Source organism: Halichoerus grypus, chromosome 10 (genome assembly GCF_964656455.1).
Source record: "Halichoerus grypus chromosome 10, mHalGry1.hap1.1, whole genome shotgun sequence".
Classification (NCBI taxonomy): Eukaryota; Metazoa; Chordata; class Mammalia; order Carnivora; family Phocidae; genus Halichoerus; species Halichoerus grypus.
Window position 1 is genome coordinate 111,342,238 of NC_135721.1, and position 27,234 is coordinate 111,369,471.

Consider the following 27,234-nt stretch of genomic DNA (forward strand, 5'->3'; position numbering starts at 1 on the left):
AGAATATATAAAGACTCCTAAAACTCAACCCCCACCACCACAACAAAAACAATTCAAAAATGGGCAAAAGACTTGAATAGACATTTCTCTTAAGAAATATACAAATGGGGGCACCTGGGTCACTCAGTCCATTAAGCGTCTGCTTTCGGCTCAGGTCGTGATCCCAGCGTCCTGGGATCGAGCCCCACGTCAGGCTCCCTGCTCAGTGGAGAGCCTGCTTCTCCCTCTCCCTCTGCCCCTCTCTCATGCCCTCTCTCTCTATTTCAAATAAATAGAATCTTTTAAAACAAACTGTGGTTGCCAAATACATTTAAGAAAAAGAAATATACAAATGGCCAGTAAGCACAGTGAAGATCACTAGAGAAAAGCAAATCAAAACTCCAGTGAGATACCTCCTCACACCCATTAGGATGGCTACTATAAAAAAAAACAAAATAAGAGTTGATGAGGAGGTGGAGAAATCAGAACCCTGTGCACTGCTGGTGGGCACATAAAATGACAGAGCCACAGTGGAAATAGCATGGTGGTTCCTCAAAATATTAAAACTAGAATTGCAGTCCGATCCAGCAATCCCACATCTGGGTACATGCCCACAAGAACTGAAAGCAGGGTCTCAAAGAGGCATCGGAACACCCATGTTCACAGCGGCATTGTTCGCAATAGCTAGAACATGGAAGCAACCCGCGTGTCTGACAACAGGTGAACAAACGAACAAAATATGACATGGACACACAATGGAATATTGTTCAGTTGGAAAAGGAAGGAAATTCTGCAATTGGCTCCAACATGGATGAACCTGGAGGACATTATGCTAAATGAAATAAGGCAGTCACAGAAAGACAAACACGGTATGATTCCACTTATATGAGCTTCTGAGGGTGGTCAAATTCAGAGACAGGAAGTAGACTTGTTACCAAGGGCTGGGGGCAGGGGAGAATGGGGAGCTAAAGGTTTAATTATAGACAGTTTCAGTTCTACAAAACAGAACGAGCTATGGAGATGGCGGGTGGTGATGGTTGCACATGATTATGAATATAGTTAATACCACTGAACTGCCAACTTTAAAATAGTTAAGATGGTAAATTTTATGTTATATGTATTTTACCACAATAAAAATTTGCAAAAAAAAAAAAAAAAGAGCTATAAAATACCTTAAATCCTTTCATGGAGACAATTTGGGATACTTTAGAAATGTAAGAAAATCCTATAAATTACAATAGCACATTCCATCATTACTGTGTACTATTAGAAAGGCAGATGTAAATTTTTTGAAGTTTCTCTTCCCTAAAGCAGTCGCTCATTTTGCATGCATAACCTTTGCCTTAGCTGAGTCCCACCTGTTTAGTATTTACTCACGAGCTTACGGAAGTGCTAGAAACAGTACCTAGTGTCAGTATCTACCCTGACTCCATCCACAGAGCTCTCAGCACAGAACGTGGCACATGGTAGGTGCTAGATAAATGATCACCAAGGTGACTGTCAACCTCCATCCCCAGGCAGGTGATAGGAGGCCCAGTCCTGGGGTGGTGGGAGAGGGGATCATTGCCCCTAAGCAGGGCCCCAGAGGCGGGGACAGGCTGGCCAAGCTGGAAAGACCCCAGGGAATGGAGCCTACAAAGGAGGGGATTCATACAGGAAGGGGCAGGCAGGTACAGAGGCTAGTAAGGGTCCAGCTAGGCATTAGGATGGATAAATCAGAAATATGTTAGTCTCCTGGGAGGGCGCCCTGGACTGGCACCTGTCCTCTTGCAGAATCCGTTCCTCTGGCCATCCGCCAGGCTCCTCACCAGCACCTGGCCCCAGGACCTGCCCTCCCATGGTCTCCACTGTGGGATGGCCTTCAAGGGGTCACCTCGTACTCCTGCCACCCCCCAGGCTGCTATCCGCAATCAGTGGACCTGGTAGCCAGCCCAGCACTATTTCCGTAGATTTTGTGAGAACCATTCTTGTGATTAAAAAGCCGCACCGTACTGAGATTTGATGAAAAGCAGAGCCATAGACACCCCACTTCCTCCCCCAAATCCCCTCCCAGCCTCACTCAACCGTTCTACATGTTTTCTTCCAGTAATTTGTCTTTTAACTTTGTTGAACGTGTATTTTGTTCAGCAGATATTTTTGAAAACTTTATGTAGTTAAATCATTTTTTCTTTTATAGATTCTAAGTTGTATGCATTTCAGGAAGGACCTGCCCAGTTCCAAGATTATAGCAATATGCTCCTACATTTCTACGGATTTTATTGTATCTACATATCTATATACGTGTTACAAATATAAGAATAGATAGATATGTGATAGGTGATGGATATGCTCTTTAGTGCACACACACACGCTTCAGATGTATAAAAGCTCTTTAATGCATCTGGAATTTATTTTTGTGCATGGTGTGAGGTAGGGATCTAGTTAAATTTTTATTAAGTGACTACCCAAAGGCCGCAGTACAGTACCATTATTGAATAGACCATCTTTCCTCTGTAGCTTGGAAACAGGGTCAACACACAGCTTCTGGTCTCTTTCTCACTTCATTGAGCCCCCTGCCTCATCCTGCACCAACACCATATCCTTCGAGTTACTCTAGCTTTGGAGCATGTGTTGGTGTGTGCCGTGGTGAGCACCCCGCTCTTTATTTCTGCTTCCCATACACTTTCTCTGCCAGGCAAACTTTCCCATCCGCTTGTGTCAACCAAGCTGCATTTTTTAACAGTTGGACTTGCAGTGGATTTATGGATTCATGTATGAAGAATAAATCTCTTGGCCACGTCAGTTCTTCTCTTCCTGGAACATGGAGTCTTTTTTCTGTGTCTTCAAGTTTTCCTTCAACAGCTTCAGTAAAGTGTCATTGCTTTCTTCATATGCATTCTGCACTTTTTTATCAGATTTAATCCCGGATCTCTTACCAGTGGTAGGGCGATTGTAAATGGGATCTTCGCCCTCAGTGACGTTTTTCTGTGGTTAGAGCAGCTGTGGAGGAAACCCCTGCTATTTGACACTTATGTGGCACTTTTCCCTCCATGGTCCCCACCCTCTGGAGGACTCAAGTAAATCCTCCCCAGTGTTCTAGACGCACGCTCCTGTCACCCACAAGCATTCCGTAATGCACAAGTGTGTTCATCGCCACCACCTCATCTCATCCCCACGGCGTCCCCACAGATGAGGAGACGGGCACGGGAGAGGCAGAGAGACTTCCTGAGCTCACACGGTGGGTTATAGCGGAGCTGCGACGTTAACCCACCCCGCAGGCCCCTGGGGGCTTGCTCTCCCTTCAACCTTCCCACAGTCATTTCAAATTCCAGCAGGTTCGGGTGGACTGACTGTGGAACCATGAGTAGAGGGCAGGAATCCTGGGTTTTGTCCCAGCTGGACCCTGAGAGCAGCCTGACCTCCTCATCCCCCTCAGGCCCCCGGAGACAATCACACAGCCGGCACAGATAGGGCGTCCAATCCCTGGGGCGTTTCGTTCTTCGTTCGCTCAGCCCCTGCCTGGATGACCAGGCTTCCCTTCATTCACCGTGGGGCTCCCCTTCACTTGCCTCACAGTCCATCCTCCAAGGTCAATAGGCCCTGGGTTGGGGGGTACAGGCCACAGCGAATGGTCCTCGGCACAGATAAGGAGACAGGCCCTGAGAGGGACCCAGTCTCATCCAAGACCCACAACAGAAACCTATTCAGCCCAGCAGGGGGTCAGGGGCGGTTCCTCCCTTGGGAGGGCTCCCTGCTGTGGCAGCATCCTGCAGGAGAACAAAGGCTACCTCTAGGCCTCCGTCCCCCCCACCCCACACCCCGGTGCACAATGCACAAGGCTGGCTGCCTGCCCACCCCTCGGCCCACCCACGAGACTGGAGCAGGGAAGTGGGCGGCCGGCCAAGGTGGGAGTAAGCTCTCTGCGGTGACCAAGGCGGACCGGAGCTACCGAGGGCCAAACCACCCCTAAGGCCCCGGAGTGGCGCCTCCGATAAGCCTAGCTCAAGCCCCAGGATTTGAGCCAATCCTACTAATCCCTGGACACCAGGCTAGGTAGGGCAGATGGGAGGGGCCTCGGTCTCTCTGAGACTCAGAGACCCCCAGACCAGTGATAAGACAAAACCCTGGACCCCACCCCTGCCTGGTGCTCCCTCACTGTGTGACCTAGAGGAAGTCACTCTCCATTTCCGCATATGCACCCAGGAGATGCTAGTCCTCACCTCCTCCCAGCCAGTGGTGGACTGAGGCCCCCAAACCGCTGATGTGAGAGGTCCTTGTTGACTGTGGTGATGGGTATGAACCCCTCACATACAGAGTGAGCGAAGTACCACGTTATTTCCTCGAGTCAAATCCAGCTTCAAGCCCCCATGCGGGCAGGCCAGTGGGAAATCCCACAATGGCCATTTTTCAGGTCACTGTCACCCTCCCAGGGCTCTGGGGATGACTTAGGTCCAGAAAGGAGGAGCTGATGCTGCTAGTCACCATGCGTCATGGTCACAGGCGGGGCACCTAGAAGGAGGCACCCCCATCTACCCCTCTTCCCACCCATGGGGCCCAAGGGCTTATGGGAAGCTCTGGGTGGCCTGGAAGGCTGGCCTAGACTCTGGGGCCCCCAGAATCCCTTCACCTTCCTGGTCTACGGGCACACAGAAGTTGCTCAATCCTCATGGTGGCAAAACACCTCCAGCTCTGTTCAGTTCTCAGGGGTGGTTCCCCGGGGCTGGGCTCCAGGAGGGGTCTGACTAGGGGAAGGAGGGGCTAGGCCAGCCTCCCGCCCCAGATCCAGGGAGCTTCTGCCCCTCAACACACAGCCCTGAGTCCGCTGAGCCCTCGGCTTTTGCAGTGGGTCTGAGGTGGGAAAGGGGAGGAGGGGGAGGCCTGGTCCCTCGCCAGAACTCAGAATAGCAAAGCTCCCCAGTGACCTCTCCTTTCTTTCCTTGCCAGCTTATCTACCATCAATGCCACCAGCCAGCCATGTGCCCAAGTGATGGCCTGACCTCCAGTAGGCTCCCTGGGACAGGACAGAAGTTCCCAAATAGTCCTTTCCAATTAGCACAGATATGCTTGGTGTCATCCCAGGAGGCTCCGAGACCCTGCGCTTTGCAAGGGTGGGTGAGACATACAAATGACAAGTAACAAGCACCCTCCACGGAGGGCGGGACCCGCGGGGCCTGGAGCTGGGCGCTTGCTGCATACCCCCACATCCACTTCTCCCACCAGCCGCATGAGGGACGTACAATGGGAGGAACTGAGGGAGAAGTGGCCCCCATATGGTCCCTTGTGAACTGCAGAGCTGGAGTTCAAGTTCAAGGCTGGCTGTCTGGCTCTGGAGTCGCTGCTGGTGGCTGGGAAAGGAGGGATGGTAGGGGTAGGGGGTCCGAGGCTGTGGGTCCACAGGGACGGTGAGGCAGGCAGTGCTGGGGCCCCCAACACCCAGCATGGCGAGGTCTCTCCTGCCGCCTGTGTGAAACTAAGGGAGCACCCCACCCCCCGTCGCCCTCCTGGGCTGAGCTGGGTCAGAGCAGGAGGTAGAAATGGATCCCCCAAGGAAGGACTTTCTAACAGTCCAACTCTGAGGGCCTGATCCCCCTGTCCCAGGCGGTGTGCAAGCCCAGGTGAGGTGGGTTTACTCGGGAGCCCAGAACTCTGTGGATTCTCACCCCTGGTTTTAGAGGGGGTTCCTTCCTCCTCCTCCCTGACGGGTCCTCGCCCTGGACTGCCTGTCAAGTACCACCCATTGGGATATTGGCGTTTCTTACTTGAATCACCAGGAGGGGCTGCCTCACTTTCCAGTTGAGTTTCAAAGAGATTTAGCCACTGGCCCATGGTCACCTAGCCAGCAGAACCAGGAAGGCACCCAGGAGTGCCATGCGAGCATGGGTCGGCCTGGCCTGGGTGCAAATCCCACTCTGGCTTCTGTGCTGGGTGTCCTCGGCAAGTCACTTTCCCTCTCTGAGCCTCTACTCTCTTCTCTAAAATGGGGGAAAGACCGCCTACCTATCTGAGAGTTCGGTGGGGCTTGCAGTGCACAGGGTCTCAGGACAAACACCAGGGATGGGGGGGAGACACCTCCCTGCCCCACCCTTCACTCCTGCCCATGGGTACCACCCGCCTCCAGCTCCCGAATACCCCCCACTCTCCGCACAGTGGCTCCACCTTGGCTGCTCCTAGCAGCCTCCTCCGTGGCTCTGCTCCAATCTGACCAGATGCGGCTCCCAGCCCCTCCTACTTGGAATACCCTCCTTCTCCTGATCCGCAAGGCCCTGCCGCCGGGCTGCCCCCCTCGCCCCTCCGGCCCACTCTGCATCAGCCTCCTGCTGCCGCCTGCTGCTGGCCTCACTCCCACAGCACAGCAGTGTGTCAGCGGTGCCCCGCCTGGAAGGTTCTTCCCCGGAACGTCCACCAGCTGGCTCCTGGGGCCTGCAGGTTGCTGCCCCGATCACGCGCCCAGATGAACTCTCTGTCCCCTCCCACCGCACGTGTCTTTCCCAGCCCCTGTTTTATTGGGTTCTACATTATTTGATCATTTTTACTATTCTCTCTTGTTTGCTGCGTGGGACGCCTGTTCATCTTCTCCGCGCCGTGTCCCTGGAGCCTCGCACACAGCAGGGGCTCCGGAAACAAAGTGGGAGGAGTGAACCTCCCATGGGAGGGGGGCTGACGCCCTGAACTGCCCTGCCCTGGGGACAGCCCAGCCTCCCATTCTGGGAATCAGGGAACAACTCGGGGCATTTACTTGTAATAGGGCACGGATGTCGCATGAGGCCCACGAAGGATGGGCAAGTCTCAAGGGGACACTCCCTTGAGGGTCATGACCAAGTCTAGGGTCAGGGTCACGCCAGTAGCATTCCCTGGAGAACAGGGGCTCTCACCGCGAATGGACAAGTGGGAGACAAGGTCTGGAGAGTGGGAAGCCTGGGGTCCAGCCACGTCCCTCTCTGGGCCTCAGTCACCACACCTGCAGACGGGCATGCCGCTTCCTGCCCTTTGGCTTCCCCTGAGGAGAGGTAGGAAGGGCCTTTGGAGACACAGAGTGCTTCTCACCCAGGAGGACCGAGGTGCCTCAGGCCAGGGCCAGCCCCGAGCTCCTGCACGCAAGCAGGCGGGGAGTCAGCGGGCACCCATGCCCAGGGGGCTCACTTGGATAATCTTCATGGTGACACCACCAGTTCCATACTGAGGACACGAGCCAGAAGGATCCCTGGCACCAGGCAGCCTGCAAAGGTGTGGTGTTGGTGTTGGTGGAACCCGGCTGCCCTGCCCAGCTCTTGACAATGATGAGATGCCATCACTGTGACATGGCAAGCCTGTCACCTGCCTTAGCTCCCGCTCCAGGAGGTGGATGCTCTGCTTCCTCCCACCCCTGCCCCCTTGACAGATGAGGCCACCGAGGCCCATAGAAGGGTGGTACCCTGCCTATGTCACACAGCAACTCAGGATTTGGACCCAGATCAGTCAGGCACCAAAGCCTATGTTCTTAAGCCACAGAAGGACACAAAGCCCAACTCCCCACCCCAATAAAACCCTGTGAGTGGCATCAGGATGGGCCCCTGCATTCCTAAGGTGTTGATACCCTGCAGTGGGATCCCCCTTTCTCAGCAGGTTCAGAAGGGCATGTGGCTCCTCATAAGTCCCAGCTTCCCGGGACTTGGGCAAGAAAAGGGCAAAGCAGGAGGTAGGTCTGGAAACTGACATGTCCCTGGTGACCATGAATTTGCACCCATAAACCATACACATGACTTGGAGGACCAGGTCCTGCAAGAGAGGGTGGGGCAAGGCAAAGAGAGGCTCTGAGGTGAACCCCCCCAACCCCCGCTTTCTGTGGGGTTTCCTGTGATCTGCCCAGACGTGCAGCTCCCTCCTGCCCTCTGCAGCTCTGTCACTCACACGGCACTGGGGAAGAGCCCTGCAGCCCTTTCCTAAGGGCCACCGAAGCAGGGCTGGGGAGGGAAGGAGCAGGAAGACAGGGCGCCCCTGTGCAGCCCTCACCACCTGGAGTCCGAGCAGACGAATGGTGAGCCATTGGCACTCAGCAGGAGCTTCCCAAGGGCGCATATCTTCATAATCCACTGGCTCTCCTCCTACAGCATCTGCTTGAGCACCAAGATGCCCACCCGCGGGCACAAAGGGCGCTGAGGGCCACCCACTGCCAACTTCAAGTTCTGTGAGAATCCAGAGCTTCTGTTGCCAAGCCCTGTCCCTTTCCCTCTAGGGAATTCGACCACCAATCATTAATCCCATTTTATAAAGATAGAAACTGAGGCTCTGAGAGGTTTAGACACTTGCCCAGACTCACACCAGGAATGAGTAGAGAAGAAAAGAGCTGAACCCTAGTTGGTCCAGCTCTGCAGCCCACATTCTGTGGAACACCAACTCAATCCTGGGATGCTGCATTCCTCTCCCTCACCCCCAGCACCTCTCATGCCTTAGAGAGCCAGACAAAACCCACATAACTCCTCAGAGACTCAGTTTCTTCATCTGAAAAATAGGGAGCATAAAAATACCCATGAAGGCAGAGTCCAGGTAATATGCTCAGTCAAGAAGAACAGGTGAGTTTTTCTTCCCTAATGATGTCTCTTCCTGGGATTCCCCCGCACTTGGGACTCCCTCTGCCACCACTACCTCACCCTCTAGACTCCCACAAACCTTTCAACTCTTCCCAAACCTCCAGGTAGAGCCCCAGGACCCACTTACCAAGGCAGGGAACATCCTGAAGATAACCTTAAGTGAGTCACAGTCAGGGTACTGTTGGGGACAAGTCAATGTCACTGTCTTCAGGGCCCAGGATCTCCTGGTGCAAACCCACGTCCTGCCCTTTCACCAGCCAGGGCCAGGCACCCTATCTCCTGCCAGGGAGTCTAGAGATATCAGAATTCTGGACTTCTGGAATTATAAGTTATATTACAAAGGCATAAAAATAGACACATAGGTCAATGGAACAGAATAGTAAACTCAGAAATAAAGTCACACTTATATGGTCAATTAATCTTTGACAAAGGAGGCAAGAATATGCAATGGGAAAAAGACAGTCTCTTCAACAAATGGTGTTAGGAAAAAACTGGACAGCAACATGCAAGAGAATGAAACTGGACCACTTTCTTATGCCACACACAAAAATAAACTCAAAATAGATTAAATAACCTAAATGTGAGACCGGAAACCATAAAAATCCTAGAAGAAAGCACAGGCAGTAATGTCTCTGACATTGGCCGTAGCAATATCTTTCTAGATCTGTCTCCTGAGGCAAGGGAAATAGAAACAAAAATAAACTGTTGGGACTACATCAAAATAAAAGCTTCTGTAGAGCAAAGGAAACAATCAACAAAACTAAAAGATAAATGGGAGATGTTTGCAAACGACATATCCGATAAAGGGTTAGTATCCAAAAGATATAAAGAATGTATACAACTCAACACCCAAAAAATGAATAATCCAATTTAAAAAACGGGCAGAAGACATGAACATACATTTCTCCAAAGAAGACATACAGATGGCCAATAGACACATAAAGAAATGTTCAACATCATTCATTATCAGGGAAATGAAAATCAAAACTACAATGAGATATTACTTCACACGTGTCATAATGGCTAAAATCAAAAACATAAGAAATGACAAGTGTTAGTGAGGATGTAGAGAAAGGGGACCCTCATATGCTGTCGGTAGGAATGCAAACTGGTGCAGCCACTGTGGAGAACAGTATGGAAGTTCCTCAAAAAGTTAAAAACAGAACTACCCTAGGATCCAGTAATTGCACTACTAGGTATTTACCCCCCCCAAAAAAATCCACTAATTCAAAGGGATACATGCACCCCTATGTTTGTTGCAGCATTATTTAAAATAGCCAGATTATGGAAGCAGCCCAAGTGTCCATCAATAGATGAACGAATAAAGAAGATGCGGTATTGGGGCACCTGGATGGCTCAGTCAGAAAAGCATGTGACTCTTGATCTTGGGGTCGTGAGTTCGAGCCCTACATTTAGTGTAGAGACTACTAAAAATAAATAAATAAACTTCAAAAAAAGATAAATTATTTTAAAAAAAGATGTGGTATCTATATAAATGAAATATTATTCACCATAAAAAGAAGGAAATCTTGCGATTTGCAACAACATGGATGGATCTGGAGAATAGAATGCTAAGTGAAATAAGTCTGTCAGAGAAAGACAAATACCGCTTGATTTCACTCATATGTGAAATTGAAGAAAGAAAACAAATGCAAGCAAAGGAAAAAAAAAAAAAGGAGAGAGAGACAAACCAAGAAACAGACTCTTAACTCTAGAGAACAAACTGGTGATCACCAGAGGGGTGGTGGGTGGGGGGATGGGAGAAACAGGTGAAGGGGATTAAGAGCACACTTATCATGATGAGCACTGAGAAATGTAGAGAAGTACAGAATCACTACATTGTAGAACCTGAAACTAATAGAACACTGTATGTTAACTATACTGGAATTAAAATTAAAAACTTAATAAAAAAGAAAAGAAAAACCAATTCTATGCAAATCTTATAAATGAGAGAACTAAAAACAAAATATTTGTTCTAACTGTACCTCTGTTATTTAACCGCATGTCCACCTAAAATCATCTCACTTACAATAGATGGTTCAAGGTCCTCACTTTGAGAAACACGAATCTAATTCAAGCCCCACATGGTAAACAGAGAAGCTAAGAGAGGCACAGAGCCTGTCTGAGGACACCCAGCATGACTGGCAAAAATGGACATGAAGCCAGACCTCCTTGGGCCCTTTCTTCCTGTGATTCTACCACTGGGATAAAGATTCAAGAAGGACACTGAACATGTCAGGCCCTAAGAGTCAGACCCTGTCGGGGCCGCAATACTAACAGGTCTCACCAGAGGTAACGGCCCAGGCCTCTGCGTACCCCAGGCCGTGAACCCAGAGTAGCTGTGCCCCACGTTGGATGTGTGAGCATTCTAGCCTGAGGGTGGAGATCGTGCAGGGGGCCAGAGTGCCGCTGGACAAGTCAGACTCCTCTCTGAGCCTCAGTTTCCTAATCCATAAAATGGAGCAGTCATTTTGCCCGGCAAGCAAGCGCTGTTCGGAGGCTCAGACGAGACTGCAGCCATGGGGCCGTGTGAAGAGGTACAGAGCTCTCAACAAACATCAGAGGGGCGTCGGCAGGCACCATGTCCTGGTGGCGTTCCCCATGTCAATTTCCTGCCCTCGTGGGTCCGGCTCTGGCGTGGGTCCAGCGCCACGTCCCTGTTTATTCTCCCTATCTTGATGGAATTTTTTCCAAAAAGGATGTCGCTCCTCCGCCACTCAGAGGAGCCGTTAAGCCAAGCCCTTCCCCCCTGAGCCGAGGGACCATCTTCCGCCTACGCACCTGATTCTGCTTTCAGTGTGGAGGGGCTGTGCCATCCACGCACCCCTCTCCCCCAGCCTGCGGCTTGTGCCTGCAATAACAGTGACAGTAACAACAGCTCACAGTTCCTGGGCATCGAGTACCTTCAGAGACACTTGAGATAATGTGCTGATGAAAAACAGAGGCTATTTAAAAAGAAGACAAAAGGGGGGGAAAAAAAAAACCAAAAGGCTCTGCAGTCAGCCTTCTTCCCGACTTCAAATCCCAATCCCACCACTAACCAGCAAGACACTTCTCTGTGCCTCTCTGTGCCTCAGTTTCCTTATCTAGAAGGTTGGGATAATATCAGTAGCCAGTTGTGTGAATTGTTGCGAGGATTAAAAGTAAAGACTTTAGGACACAAAGTCTTTTGAACAGTGCTTGGCACATAGTAAGTGCTCAGTAACTGTCAGGCATTATTATTACTGCAGAGGCGGGATGGGGGGGGGGGGCGCTGCTTAGGAATATGGCTACTTCCTAGCTGTGTGACCTTAGCCAGTTACCCAACTTCTCTGAGTCCCATCGTCGTAAGGGTTAAATGTGGTCGTGCCTGGGGCAAAACAACTACTCAATAAAAATTGGCTACTCTTCCATGCCAGGCACTGCGATAATCTCACCGAATTCCCACAGCAGAGGCACGTTGTATCCTGTGCCATCGGGGACTGAGTTCCCGTGCCATAGGGTGAACCTCTGTTTTCTGGCTTCCTGTCTCTCTAAACAGAGGCACCCATGAACTGACTTCAGACTAAAGTTGGCCTTGGGGTGGGGGGGGACAGTCGGGATAACTGAGTTGAACCTCAAGTGCCAACTGGGATGGATTGGGAGGGGCTGCCTGGGAAAGGATTTTGAAGTCACATGCAGGCTCAGCAAGCGAGTGCCTGATCCAGTAGTGTCTTCCTCCAAGAGCAAGAGGTGGGAGGGAGGGGGTCCCACACATGCCACCTATTTGCCCACCCTTCACCCTGGGGGAACAAATAACATTTAAAGGGCCCAGTTGACTTAAATATTCCTTAATTCTGCATGTTAAGTAGCAGCAGCTCTGGGCGCCTGGGTGGCTCCGTCGTTAAGCACCTGCCTTCGGCTCAGGTCATGATCCCAGGGTCCTGGGATCGAGCCCCACATCAGGCTCCTTGCTCAGCGGGAAGCCTGCTTCTCCCTCTCCCTCCACTTGCCAATCCTCCTGCTTGTGCTCTCTCTCTCTGTCAAATAAATAAAATCTTTAAAATCTTTTAAGAAAAAAAAAAAGAAGTAGCAACTGAGAGAAGTTGGGAGAAGAAGGTGTTTCTGTCCAGTTCCACTGTGATTGAGTGGGCAAGGAGAACACTGAGGCTGGACGGGCCAGATGGGTTGGGGGCTCCCTCCTCAGCTCCTCAAATCAGAAGCCACGCCTTGGGACTCAGAGCCTTGCTGACCCCTTCGCAAAGCAAAATGACTCATGGGACAGCGTCTCCATCCACCAAGACTTCCCTTCAGCCCACTCCCCACAAGCCCCAACCCCCCCCCACCAAGGTATGTGCCCCAGCCTAGAGGGCAGGACAGACAAAATGCTCCCTCAGAAAAAGTGAGTGACTTGCTCACCCAGTGCACTGGAGAGTTTGAACAGCATGGCTGGCGGGGCAATGAGGCAACAGGACAGTCCCTTTCCTGACCTTTGACCTTGCCTGCCACAAGAAGTGGGGGTCTCTTTCCACCACTTTTCTGTCTCCAGGGTTCAGGGGATGCCCCACCCAAATGCATCACCCCCAAATCCTGAGCATCTTGGCCCAGAAGGGGCAGAAACACCTGAAATCCCTGGTTGGAAACCTAGCTGACATGGGTGACCCTGGGCAACTCATCTTGTGGGAGCCTGTTTTCTTGTCTGTTAAATGGGAGAGACGACCTACTGCATTGGAACTTTGTGAGAAAATGTGTGTAAAATATCTGGTACGATGGAAAGTTTCTTTGCCCCCTTGTCACATCCCCTCAACGGGCTCCAAGAAGAACCAGAGGTTCCCGCCCCCCAACAAGCCCAACTCCTCTCCAGGGGAAGGAACCCCCTCCCCCACCCTCCGAACCGGGCTGGGGGCTGCGACCAGGTCTGGCTCCACCAGGGGGCGCTCCCTCCCCAGCAGGCGTGCCCTCACCGCCCTGTTCCTGTCGAGAGGGAACACCAGCTCGCCCAGGGGAAAAAGTCATGGAATTATGAGAGACACATCCCAATCACTGAAACTTTTTTTAAATTGTTTAATACGATTTAGAAATTATGTCTGAGAACTGAGGAAATCTGATCGTTTTTAAAAGCTCTTGAAATAAAAAGGGGAAACAGTTTCGAAGGAAAAGCCGCCGCGAGCAGCGCAGAGCTCCTCCCCCGCCCACGGCAGAGGCGCCCACGGCTAGCTCGGCCATCAGGGCCTGCCGCCCTCTGGTCCCGGCCCCCGCTGCCGGCCCGCCCCCATCCCGGGGTCCCAGAACCACTCCTGCCTCTGCAGTGCGTCCCCGCGAGGCAGCCGGCCGGAGCTTTTCAAGACAGCCCTGAGAGTGCTTTGCACCTTTTATGAAAATGCCCTCAGGGCTCCCAAGAGAAAAAAGCCCCGTGTGACGGGCCCCTCAGTGTCTCTCCCCACGGCTCCTCCCTCCTCTGTTCACAATCCTCAGCCACACTGGCCTCCAAAAATGCAGATTCATTCCCACCTGGGGCCTTCTTCCCTGGCCGTTCTCTCTGCTGGTGAGGAAACAGGCCACAACGGCCAGACGCCACTGTTCAGTACGAAAGCCCCCAGTGACCCTGGTCCAGGCATCTACCCTCCCTGGGCCCCAGGCTGCCCACTCCTGTGCTGGACTCGTGCTGGGTGTGGTGCATGTCCGGCGTGCGGGCAACACCCTGCTCCCCAAGCACAGGACACAGATGGTGCTGTGCCCATGGTGAGCTCAGCCCACAGAACACCCAGCCCTGGCCAGGCCTCCGGAGCAATGAGACCCCTGGCCCAGCTCCCAGACCCTCCTCACTGCCCCACACCCAGGCCTTTGCCCCTGTGGTTGCCCAGGACTGACACTCCCACCAGCCGATCCAAGACCTGCCCACCCTTCCCGACCCTGCTCAGGATCCACTCAGCATAGAATCCTAAAAGAAGCCCAGATACCAGAACCAGGTGGAACCTCAAGGCCCCCGGTCCTCTGCCCCTTCCAAGCAGCCACTTGGGGCTCACAGACAGGGTCTGCAGTCCCGCACTGGGGAGGGACACTCCACAGTCCATCCAGGGCTGGCAAATAGAGAACATAGAGACCCAGAGGGAAAACCAGGGTGAGGTCAATCTCAGAGGACCTCCTGGGGGAGGGAGACTTTGCGCTCATAGTTATGGGCATTTACTGGACAAACAGTTATCCAACAGCTGCTATGTGCCAAGTACTATGTCAGGCATGGGAACTGTGAACAAGATAGACATGGTCCTGCCCTGGGAGCGTGGGGGGAGGGGCACAGCGGGAACTAGACACAGAAATACTATGGTGAGAATAAAGCAGGGCGGGGGTAGAGCATGCAGGGGTATCAGGCACCTGAAAGGTTATTTGGGGAGTGATGAAGCTGAGGCCGTTTGATCCAACAGAAGCCCTTCTCAGGCAGAGCAGACAGCAAACACAAAGGTCCTGGCTGGCTCTGGACTAAAGGCCCCTCCTCCGGGAAGCCACTTCAGATGGCTTCTCCTGATCCACACTGCATCTGCACTCTGTCCCGCCAGCTCCGCCTGCCTCCCCCCGGGGGCCCAATGCTTGTGCTCAGTAAGATCATCTGTTGGATAAACCAGGGAGAAGATGCATCCGCACTGCAGAGGGGTGGCCTGTGTCCCCAGGAGGCAAAGGCTGGGTGTTCTTCCTTCTGGCATCCCCAGTGCTCAGGGCAGTGCCCGGGCATAGAGCAGGTGCTCAGTAAGTGTTGAACAAGTGTGAAATAGGGAAGTGATGCCAGAAAACAAGGCCAATGATGGCTTTTCTCTGAGGACAAGGCTGTCCCCGCCACTCCGCTCCGTGCCCTCGTGCCCCATCTCCTGGTGGAAGGACACCCACCCTCAGTCGGCCCGTGGGGCCATGACTCCTCAGCCCAGCCGGGCCCAGGAAAACATTTCTGTTCCGCTGGAGATTACTGTCTGTTCCTTTGTCGGATTGTCAGTGGTGCGTGGTTAGGGGGCAAACCAGACGCACGTGCCCTCCAAGAGCAGCTTGGCAGTGGCCGTCCATCCTGGAGAAGGCAACCCAGCGAGGGGCTGGACACAGCCGTGGGTGTGAGGTACAAGGAGCGAATGAGTGCGCGAGAACTGAGGGTGTAAGTGCGTGTGCATATGAGGTCCGCACACGTGTGCGCAAAGACAGGAAAACATCTAGAGGAAGATGCACCAAAGTGATCCCTGGGAGATGGGATCCAGATGGGTTTTATTGGCTTTTCTGCTTTTCACTATTTTCTCGAGTTGTCTACACTCAGCCTGTGCTACTTGTAGACTCAGAAGAGAGCTAAATATAAGTAGGTTTTTTAAGGCCATTGATGCAGAATGCAGAGAGCAGGCAGGGAAGAGGCTGGTGCGGCCGGCCTGAGGTGAGGAGGGGCGCTCTGGGGCTCAGGGAGCACAGGCGACCACAAGACAGGACACTGGACCACCAACCCCAGCTTCCTCACTCGCCAACTCCAGTGTGACACTGACCTCCAGTCCCTCGTCTGGGTTCTAAGCTCTCTCTGACCCTGATGCTCCAGAATGATCTGTCCCCTATCCCATCTAGGGCTCAGGCCAGGAGGGGCTGGGTGTGAGCAGCAGGAGAGACACGTCACTGTAGGTGGTGCTTCTGGGCCTGGGATTCTGCATCAGGGGAGCCTGCCCGCTGGAGGGGCCGTCAGCGACCTCCCGTGGCCGGAGACAAATGCTCACAGTTAGCTGCTGCCCGAGTAGGAGGTGAGACTCCGACGGTAATTTTCTTCAGTGCCTGCAGTGTACCTACACCGAAACGTGTGGGTAGAGGCAGTAAAATGCTGCTGTAGCAGGGCTGGGTCCTACTGGGGGGAGGGTTCACCGAATGGCAGAGTCAGGTGGAAGGTTGACCGAGGTTGACCTATCCTGACCCCTAGTGTCCAGCCAGACGGCCCCTAAGTCAGGATTTCAGCTCCTAAAGGACCCTGAATCTCCCTCCAGGCAAGGGCTCTGCAGAGGCCTTTAAGAAAATCCCCTGAGGCCTGGTAATCGCCACATCCCATCCCCCCCTCTACCCACCCCTCCCCCATGGTCTTCCCCCCACCTCTGGGCAGAGGCCTTGGTCCTGCCACTGCTTTTACCACCGCCCTACCCACCCTGAGTTCTCCACCCAAGACGCTGCCCAGAGCAGCACACAGTGGAAGGATCAAGGGCTTTGGCTCAGAAAAACCTGGGTCCAAAGCGACAGAGCCAGGCCAAGGTGCCCTCCACCACACCTCGGGGCCTCCCTTGCAGGAGGGGCAGACAGTTTGTAAATGCAGAGTTCCCTATGGCGAGTGCCTAATGGCAGAGGAGGACAGACACACAGCAGGGCAGGAGACACACAGCCACCACCACCTCCAGATGGCTGCCGAGCCTCACTCTAGCCATGAGGCTGAACCACGTTTCAGAAGCAAACAGCTCAGCCCAGCGGCGTGACCCACCAGCCGCATCACCACGGAGCCTTCGAGGTCCCGGCCCTATGCTTCACCTGCCAGACGGCTGCCCCAGGTGTCCTGGGGGAGGGGACTCTCCCCTGCATCCAGCCAGGGCCTGGTGGGGGGGAACATGGCCCAATGTCAGACACAGCCTGGTGTCTAAGGTGGCAAGGGACACACAACCCAACCTCCTGGCCTATGGGACTCCGATATCTGCAAATATTTATTTTCTTCTCCAGGACTCTGGTAAAGAAGGAGGTCAATAGAAGAAGGTCTCTATCTTCTGGGTCTAGCAGGGGTAATAAGCCAGGGACAGACAGGACGCCCGTGGGCCTGGGCCTTGCGCTGGAGGACTGGAGAGAGGGTGGGCCACCTTAGAACCGGATGCGGTAGCTCTTCTTCGTGGAGGACTGAAGGGTGGCCTTCAGAGGTCTTGAGAGCAGTTCGACGGATGAGGCAGCAGGCATGGGGGTCGCCGACCTCTGCACAATGTACCTGGATGCCTGGGACAGGACCGAGGGGGAGGCCTGGAGGTACGGGGAGCTGGACAAGGCAGACTCCAGGAACCCAGAGCCTGAGGCTGTCAGGGTGAGGGTGTCGCTGAGGGAGAGGGAGGTGGCAGACGAGCTGGTGTCCCTATCAGGATCCGGGTCCTTGTGGCTGTGATGAGCTGCCAGGTGGCTGTGCGGGCCCTGCTGCTCTAGAAGGTTGTGAAGCACTAGGTCAGGTGTGTGGGTGGGTGACAGTCCGTTGAAGTGCAGGCTTTGGTAGATCTGAGGTGAAATCTGGGGGGGAAACAGAGCAGGGGAGTTTGGGTGTTTCACTCAGGACCAAGAGCAGGCTCACAGGAAGCATGGGCCCTGGGGTCTTCCTGGACAAAAGAAGTCTCCAGAAGTTTCTGGAGGTTTTTCCTCTCCACAGCCTGCTGGCACTGCAAGCTCACTGTGTGCCAGGCCTGGCACCTAGCCCTTCTCCTGGGGCTGGCAACAACACTTTGTGGTCGGCGCGGGACTGTCCTCATCTTTAGAATGACGCCTCAAGAGGGACCCGAGTAGGGCCCCCACCTCTCCTGTCGGCACTCACCAGGCTGCACTTTGAGGCCCATCTCTAGAAGGCGGGAATGCTGAGCAGCTCCCCCTTCTCACTGACCTCTCCCCACCCAGGACAGAGGGGTTCTCTCGCTTTAAGTGCCCACCACCGAGGGAGGAAGCGCTAATGGCAGACGCCTCTGGAGGAGGCTGGAGTCTGCCCAGGCAAGAGGCAGGATGGGACTCGTAGCTGTCCTGCAAAATCCCCGGCTCCCTTTTTCTTTCCCCAAGCAGAGGGCCCTCCCATTCCCTCCATCCCTTACATGGCACCAGACCCTGTGTCTGCTCTGGGGCGGCCCACGGGACCGGAGGCGGACAAACAACCTAACGCAGAGCCACAGACTCTGGGAAATTCTTTGAAGTCTATCAAAAGTACCAGGCCCACAGAGAACCTCCTCCTGTAGGCCCAATGAGGTGTGTCCTCAGAGACAAAACCTGTGTCCATGGCCTCAACCAGGGCCTCGGCAAATACACCAGCCAGACCAGCTTCATCCCAGAGCTGCCTGTGGCCCAGCATTCTGTTAAGGGACTGACGCTCCCCTGTCCCCGACTGGAGGGCCCTGTGGGCACAAGGGTGGCTGTGGATGGGCTGTCAATGGAGAGGGGCTCCCCAGCCTCCCACACCAGCATCTCAGGGAGCAAGCCCCGCCCTGCCTCACCTGGTGCTTCATCCAGTCATACTGCACGTGGGTGGACAGGAGTCGGGAACTCCGCGACCGGTCCTTGGGCTTGTACGCTGCTCCCACAACTTTGCTCATCTGCGGGCACCACGGGCGAGAGTGAAGCCTCGGGGCTGACTGTGGTGGGCCCCTCTCTGCCCCTGGGTCCCCCACGCAGCCTCACCTGCTTGCCCTTGGACTCCCACTTGCACCAGCTGTGCTCAATGTCTTCCGGGGAGCGCTCCCCAGCCCACGGGGACGTCTGGGTGATCTTCTGCAGCTTAGCCCACGCCTCAGCCTCGGCGTCTGCCTTCCCGTTCAGGAGAGCCATGAGCACCACCTGCTCCCGCCGCTGGTACACCAGGGCCTCGGCCAGAGCCCGCTCCTCCCTGATGTAAGGGGCTTTCCTTCATAAGATGCCCTCACACCACAAGGTGGGGCAGCCTTCCCATGGACCCCAAGAGGGCTTCTCCCTCCTGGGCCTGATCCTCTCCCACACTTCTCATCCCTCCCCTGAGGCCCTACTGCCCGGGGCCCATCATTAAACAAGTGTCCAGGGAATGTTAGCAAAGCCCAGATTAAACTGACCCCCGACAAGTCCTGCAACCTTTCCTACCACCCTGTGCTTCCCCCCTCCATGGAGGCCCGACACCCCATCTTGACCTTACCTGGGCCGCCCCTTGTGAAATATTTAAACATCCTCTCCCTCCCAGGGAAACCCTGCCCCTGCCTTGTTTGCTAACCCCACACGGGACTGTAGAGATGTATGCCTCAACAAGAGGAGAGGAGCCCCAAGGACAGTACGGGTGCCTGGAAAACTCCTACTTACATATCAAGACCCAACTCCAAAAAATCTCTTCTCCTATGAAGCTTTTTTTACTTGATCCACCCAATGAGGTGACTGTCCTCTGAGCCATTCCTGTTCTTAACAGTCCCATCGCTTACCATATAAAACAGTAGCCATGAGTTTGCATGTCCGTTTCCCCAAGGGGACTGTAAGTTCTCTGGGGCAGGACCTGTGTCTGGATTGTTTGTGATCTCTAGAAACTGGCACAGAGTCTGGTACTCAGCAGGACCTCAATAAATATTTCTTGGAATGACCCCAAATTCTCTGAGACTTGGTCAGGAGTAAGAGTGGGACATGGTGGAGGAGGAACCTGGAGAGGAAAGAAGCTGCAAGCAGCAGCCTGACTTCCCCATGAATCAGGGAAATAACACAAGCGTCTGGTCAGGACCAGAGCCCCGGGCACTCTCCTACCAGGGATCTCTAGCCACATAGAAATGGCCTCGGCAGGGAAGCCAGCCCTGGCTAATCTGGACACGGCTCTGGAGCCGGGGCCCATCGAAGGGCTTGCCTTTTTGCATTTTCTGCTGGTTTGTACCATTCAAACTTCCAGCTGAGCTGGGCTCGTAGGTCATAGCGGCCACCCGTATACTCAAGTTTCTGCAGGTCCCAAGCCTCTGGCTTTCTGAAGGCCCTCCCCAAAGATGCCCAGCACTACCCAACCCAGATGAGGCTGCCCAGGACCTGCAGGGAGGCTCCCAGCATCCCCCTCCTTGGGCTAACTCACTGCAGCTCTGGACGGAAGGCCTTCTGGGCAGCATCGGTAGAGTGAGCCTCCTCCTCTGAGCTTTTTCTCACTTCAAGATCACCAACGATCTGAACATCCTGCAACCTTTTCCAAACACTCAGGCCAAATGTCCCTGTGATTTAACCAGACCCAGCTCAGTAACAAGAACTAGTCTACCTCCCCTCCTCTGATCCTTCTGCCCTTCACCCTCCACCCTCAAGGGTCAGCTAGAAACCCCTTACCCTCGGCCTGCACCTCATGATGCTTACCACATGCCAGGCATTATGCCGCTACTCAACAAATACCTGAAGGAACCAGACACTAGCCCTAGAATATACTTGGAGCACAGGCCAAAGCATCCTGCCCCCCATATAGGCTTCTGAGAGCCATTCTGGCTGGCAGGATGGACCAAATCTAGTGGAGTTCCACCTGCATCGCTGTGTTACCCACAGGACATTTGCTGAGCACTAGGGGCACTGAGGGCCTGGAAGTTGGGCTAGACAGATAGAATGAGGTTGTTGGGAGACAAAGTCCCACTAGAGGAAGGAGCCTTTAGCAAACACAACAAACTTCACCCTTGAGACAGACTTCACGATGGAAGACAGAAGCAAACCGAGTCTACCGAAAGCGGCAGTCCAGACCCAACCCAGCTCAGTTTCTGACTGCAGTGAGATGAACAGCCCAATACAGAGGAACGAGCACATGCACTGGAGGGAAATCATGCCAATTTCAGTCTCTGTGGTTCTTTTATACAAAGTCCAGAAAAGTCTCCGGTTTCGTTTTGGATTCGGTTTTAGTTTTGGTGGTGGTGAGGGGGTTGTTTTTGTTTTGGGGGGTTTGGGAGGGGTGGATTTTTTTTATGCATATAACATGTAAAAAGACAGGAAAGTATAACCAATAATAAAAAAAAAAGAAATAGGCATTAGAATCAGACCCACAGATAACTCTGACATTGGAGCTATGAGATAAAACTTTAAAATAACTATTATAAATAGTTAAATAACAGAAAATATGAACAAAGTGAAGGAAAAGAAGAATTTCAACAATGAATTGGAGTCTATAGGAAAGAACCAAATGGGTATTTGAGGGAAAAAAAATACAAAATTAAGAATTAACTGAATGTGGGGCACTTGGGTGGCTCAGTCGTTAAGCGTCTGCCTTTGGCTGGGATCAAGCCCTGCATCAGGCTCCCTGCTCAGCAGGAAACCTGCTTCTCCCTCTCCTACTCCCCCTGCTTGTGTTCCTGCTCTCGCTATCTCTCTCTGTCAAATAAATAAATAAAATCTTTTTTTAAAAAAAGAATTAACTGGGGTGCCTGGGTGGCTCAGTCGTTAAGCGTCTGCCTTTGGCTCAGGTCATGATCCCAGGGTCCTGGGATCGAGCCCTGCATCGGGCTCCCTGCTCCGCAGGAAGCCTGCTTCTCCCTCTCCCACTCCCCCTGCTTGTGTTTCCTCTCTCGCTGTGTCTCTCTCTGTCAAATAAATAAATAAAATCTTAAAAAAAAAAAAAGAATTAACTGAATGGAATAGCAGGCTGCATACAGAAGAAGACGGGATTAATGAATTGGAAGGCAGGTCAGCAGAAAATATCCAAACTGGAATGCAGAGATTGAAAAAAACAAAAAACAGGGCGCCTGGGTGGCTCAGATGGTTAAGCGTCTGCCTTCGGCTCAGGTCATGATCCCAGAGACCCGGGATTGAGTCCCGCATCGGGCTCCCTGCTCCTTGGGAGCCTGCTTCTCCCTCTGCCTCTCTCTCTCTCTCTCTGTCTCTCATGAATAAATAAATAAAATCTTTAAAAAAAAAAAAAAAGAAAGCTCTTATGAGTAAAAATTTAAAAAAAAAAAGAAAAAACAAAAAACAAAAAAACGGAGAGAACAGAACAGAATAGGAGAGATACATGGGACAGAGTCAAATGTCCTAACATACATGTAACTGAAACTCCACAATGGGAGGAGAGGGAGGATGGGCAAAAGCAGTACTGAAGAGATAATCTTTGACAAATTTTTTAAACTGATGAAAAATAGCAGCCCACAGGTTGAAAAAGATCAGTGAACTCCGAGCAGAATGAACACAAATAAAACCACACTTAGGCACATCATAGTCAAACTGCTGAAAACCAAAAGCAGTCAGAGAAAAAATAAAAATTACCATCAAAGTATCAATTTATGGGGCATCTGGGTGGTTCAGTCAGTTAAGCAACAGATTCTTGATTTTGGCTCAGGTCATGATCTCAGGGTCATGAGATCAAGCCCCATGTTGGAGTCTGCCTAAGCGGATTCTGCTTGAGATTCTCTCCCTCTCCCTCTGCCCCTCCCCACTCCACCCCACTCACATACTCTCTCTCTCAAAAAAAAAACAAAATATCGCCTGGGTGGCTCAGTCGGTTGGGCGTCTGCCTTTGGCTCAGGTCGTGATCCCAGGGTCCTGGGATCGAGCCCCGCATCGGGCTCCCTGCTCCGTGGGAAGCCTGCTTCTCCCTCTCCCAGTCCCCCTGCTTGTGTTCCCTCTCTCTGTGTGTCTCTCTCTGTCAAATAAATAAATAAAATCTTTTTTTAAAAAAGTAAATAAATAATCAACTTACAACTGACTTTTCAAAAGAAAATATAGAAGCCAGAGATGATGGAAAAATCTTTTTTTTTAAGTAATGAAAATAAACTTCCAGCTGAGAATTCTATGTCCAGTAAAATAGTCTTAACATTTTAAGGCAAAATAAAGATGTTTTCAGATAAATAAAAGCTTAAAGAATTAAACACTAGCACAGATGCCTGGGTAGCTCAGTCAGTTAAGCTACTGACTCTTTTTTTCTTTTTAAGATTTTATTTATGTATTTGAGAGAGAGAGAGCATGAGCAAGGGAAGGAGCAGTGGGAAGAAGAAAGTAAGATTCTTGCACAAGCAGTGGTATCAGGTCAAGAGTGCGTATTATAATCTCTAGAGTAACCACTAAAGAATATTATAAAAACATACAATTAAAAACCTAATAAAGGAATAAAACAAGATAATTGTTTTAAATACTTGATTAATCCAAAAGAAGGCAGAAAACAAAGAATAAAGGAACAAAGAGCAGAAAACAAATATCAATTTGATTGGACTAAATATCCAATTAAAAGGCAAAGATTGTCAGACAGGATGAAAATAATAGGACTCAAAATAATGCTCTGCAAAAGAAGCACATTTAAATATAAGGACGGAGATAGATTGAAAAGTCATGTGGGCAAAAGGGTACAAACTTGCAGTTATAAGATGAATTAAGTTCTGGGAATCTAATGTACAGCATGGTGACTGCAGTTAACAATACTATATTGCATACTTGAAATTTGCTAAGAGAGTAGATATTAAGTGTTCTCACCACCAGAAAAAAAAAATTAGTAATTATGTGAGGTAATAGATGTATTATCTTGATTGTGGTAATATTTCACAATGTACCCATATACCAAATCATCATGTCATACACTTAAAATGTCAACTTATTCAGTCTTTTTTTCAGTTTCTATTACTATGTCTTCATAGTCACTAATCTTTTCTTCCATAGTATCTAATCTGCTATTCACCCTATCCAGTGTATTTTTATCTCAGATATTGTTGTTTTTAATTTCTAATTTCAATTTGGGTCTTTTTATATATATTTCAGTTCTCTCTTTAACATGCTGATGTTTTCTTCTACCTTTTGTGACACATGAAGTATATTCATAATATTTATATACATTATATAGTATAATATATCTATATTGTATTATATATAATTTATAATATTACAAATGTATATATTATATATAATTTATACTAATTCTGTATATTATTTTATTTATAATATATTATTATAAATTATACCTCAGGAATTACTATTCTTTGCTGCCTGCTGTCTAATGTCTGGAAACTGTTATATATATTTTGTTCATGCTTTTAGTCTTTTAAAGTGGGAATGTAAATCCGGTCCTTGTTACTCTGTCACGTTTTGAACCAACAGAAATGATAGGCAATAGAAACAGACCCAGAAGTGAACCAGATATTGGAATTATCAAAGACTTTAAAATAACTTTGATCAAAATGTTCAAGAATATAAAGTAGAAGATGAGGAATTTCATCATAGAGAGAAAGAAATTAAAAATAGAAAGTTTTTACGCATATAAGAGCTGAAATGCAAGGAAACCTAAGTGAACTAATTCAGAAAGGAATAAGCCTTTGATAAGAGACAAGAGACCAAAGCTGCTTTCAACCCTGACAGAGTAATGAGAGGAGGATGAACCCTCCATGGAGGAGGAGAAATCAGATGAGTCCTTAGTGAACTTTTAACAGCCTCACATGACATGACAGATTATAACCCAGGATGTTCCAGCCACAGGGCAAGTCTGCAGCTACCCGCCAACTCTTTCCCTCAGGCCTTCACAGGGTTTATGGTGGCCATACAATGAAGGCTGGGGGCCAGGCAGAAGAGTTGAGAGATAGACCATGAAAGTACTAAGTGTAAGAAAGCATAAGATGCTTTTTATGTGATGGCTATATGGGTATGTATTTACTTTCTGAAAATTCACAAGCTGAACCCTTTTGGTTTGTGTGCTTTTCTTTATGTATGTTATAACTCAACAAGTTTATTTTTAAAAAGAGAAAGGAATGTGCCTTCTCAGATATATGATTTGCAAAAATATACACAGGCAAATAATTTCGGGTGGGTGGTGAGTGGGTGGATGGACAGTTGATGGATGACTGGACAGACTGCTGAACGGACAACTGGAAAGACTCACATCCTGTGATACTATTTGAGCAGAGACAGCTTCTGTGGCCTGAAACCCCACCCCACAGGATATAAGGTTGATGCGAGCTTAGGTTCTAACAGGGACAGGGCCATGCTGGGCCATGTGGCATGGCTGACCTTCAGCAGGACCCATACCAATGGTGTCACCGGAGAGTTTCCAAGCCTTGACGTCACAGTCCTGGCCAGCACTGACAACCAGCTGGAAGCTATCCACATACAGGATGTCTGCCACACTATCCAAATGGCCCTTCCAGGTATTCAGAAGCTTGGGGGGAACCAGGGAAATGGTCTGGCCAGCCACGACCTGTAGGGGACAGTACAGGAGAACTACTTATACTGGAGGCAGTCGAGCCCTCTATAAGGATCCTAGGTCACAGTCCCCTGGCCCATGTCCCAGGGTTCTAGTTCTAGACATGTTCCCACATTAATTTAGGTAAGTCCTGGCACTTGTCTGGCCTTCACTGGTCCCTTTGGTAAAATCATAAAAATGCATCTGCATTTGCTATATTGCTTACCAACTGCTTCTATACAGATTATTCTATTTGAACATCATAACAACCTTATAGGATGTGTGAGTCTCACCATTTCACAGAGGAGAGAAGTGAGTCCAAAGCCACATAGCTAGAAAGTGGTGAGGCTAGGACAAGAACCAGGTCTTCTTCTAAAATTATTCAGCGGGGCACTGGGAATAGAACAGGGTGAGCAAGGGAGTGATAGATCACATTCACTATGAAAGGATGAACTCTACTTAACTGGAAAATGAGTAAAAATAACCAGGACTGTTTTAAATAAAACAATATTGAAAGGGGATGTATTTTTACCATATTCAAGTATGTTAAGTCACAATATAAAAATTTTAAACAGAACATGGGAGATGACAGAAAGCTCAGAAACCAACATACATTTACATAAAACATCCGTATGTAAGAGTGGCAGGAAAATTTGTGGTAATAGAGAGCATGACCCATAAAAAAGTGCTGGAATACCGGATAAACTATCCAGAGAAACTTCAACCATTGTTGTGTTTCTTACAACTAAAGAAACGCTAGGGCGCCTGGCTGGCTCAGTTGGCAGAGCATGCAATGCTCGATCTCAGTGTTGGGAGTTCGAGCCCCATGTTGGGCATGGAGCCTACTTAGAATAAACATTTTTTAAAAATTTAAAAAAACAACTAAAGAAACACTAAAAGGGTCAAAGAATTCTTTTTAATGAAACTGCAAAACATCCAAAAGAAAATAGGAGTATTTAGCTTACCTCTGAAAAAGAAAGTGATTGACAATGGGAAATACCACAATGGGAAGAAAAATTGGCTTGACCGGAAAAAAAAATTATAATCTTAAAATCATCATAAATAAAATTAAAAGGCAAATGAACAATTGGGGGGAAATATTGGTAATACATATGACAGATAATAAGTTAATATTTTTAATATGTTTAAAAAGGATTATACATCACTTACAAAAGATGGTTACCACAATAGAAGAATGGACAGAGGACGTGAAGAGACAATTCACAAAACCATACATGGCCAATAAAATGTCAACATCACTAATAAGCAAAGATATCTTCATTAAAATAAAAGAAAACCATTGGCATCTAAAAATCAGCCAAAGGGTTTTTTTTTCACTTCAAACATTTATTTATTGAATGCCTTCTATAAGCAAGGCACTCTATCGACCCAAGGAAACCTCACTTGGATGAATACCGCTAATAATAAATACTTTATGCTGGCAAGGATAAAGCAAAATATTAGAAGTGCAAAACTATAAACTTTGGGAGTGCAGTTTGGCAGTACACAGTAAAGGCCTTAGAAAGATTTATGTTGCTTTACATACTATTTCCATGAGATAAATTACCAGATGTGCAGATAAACAACTACAAATAACAACAAAAAGATTTGTGAAAAAGAAAAACTGCTCTATCATTTTTATAGCTTTTAAACACAGCTTTATTGAAATATAATTCACATACAATTTACCCATTTAAAGGGCTTGCTTTGGTGATTTTTAGTATATTCACAGAGTTTGCAACCACCATCATGATTGATTTTAGATCATTTCAGCATCCCACAGTTGGTGTAAGTGGAATCAGACAATATGTGGTCCTTTGTGTGACTGGTTTCTTTCACTTAGCATGTTTTCAAGGTACATGGTGCTACGGCGTGTATCCGTACTTCATTACTTTACTTATCCATTCATCCGTTGTGGACATG

The 27,234-nt window shown here is 50.0% G+C and overlaps 1 protein-coding gene across 1 annotated transcript in view; it reads right to left on the reverse strand.

Moving 5' to 3' along the window:
• Window positions 1–17,117: 17,117 nt before the first annotated feature.
• The window catches only part of EFCAB8 (EF-hand calcium binding domain 8), a 67,203-nt gene continuing 57,086 nt past the window's right edge, over window positions 17,118–27,234 (reverse strand). Inside the window, exons 23-27 of the mRNA XM_036093254.2 lie at window positions 25,158–25,326; window positions 20,269–20,401; window positions 18,882–19,086; window positions 18,698–18,796; window positions 17,118–17,735 (exon numbers count right to left, since the gene is read on the reverse strand). Coding sequence (XP_035949147.2) covers window positions 17,325–17,735; window positions 18,698–18,796; window positions 18,882–19,086; window positions 20,269–20,401; window positions 25,158–25,326 — 1,017 coding nt within the window. The 3' untranslated portion in view covers window positions 17,118–17,324. The remainder of the gene's footprint in view (window positions 17,736–18,697; window positions 18,797–18,881; window positions 19,087–20,268; window positions 20,402–25,157; window positions 25,327–27,234) is intronic.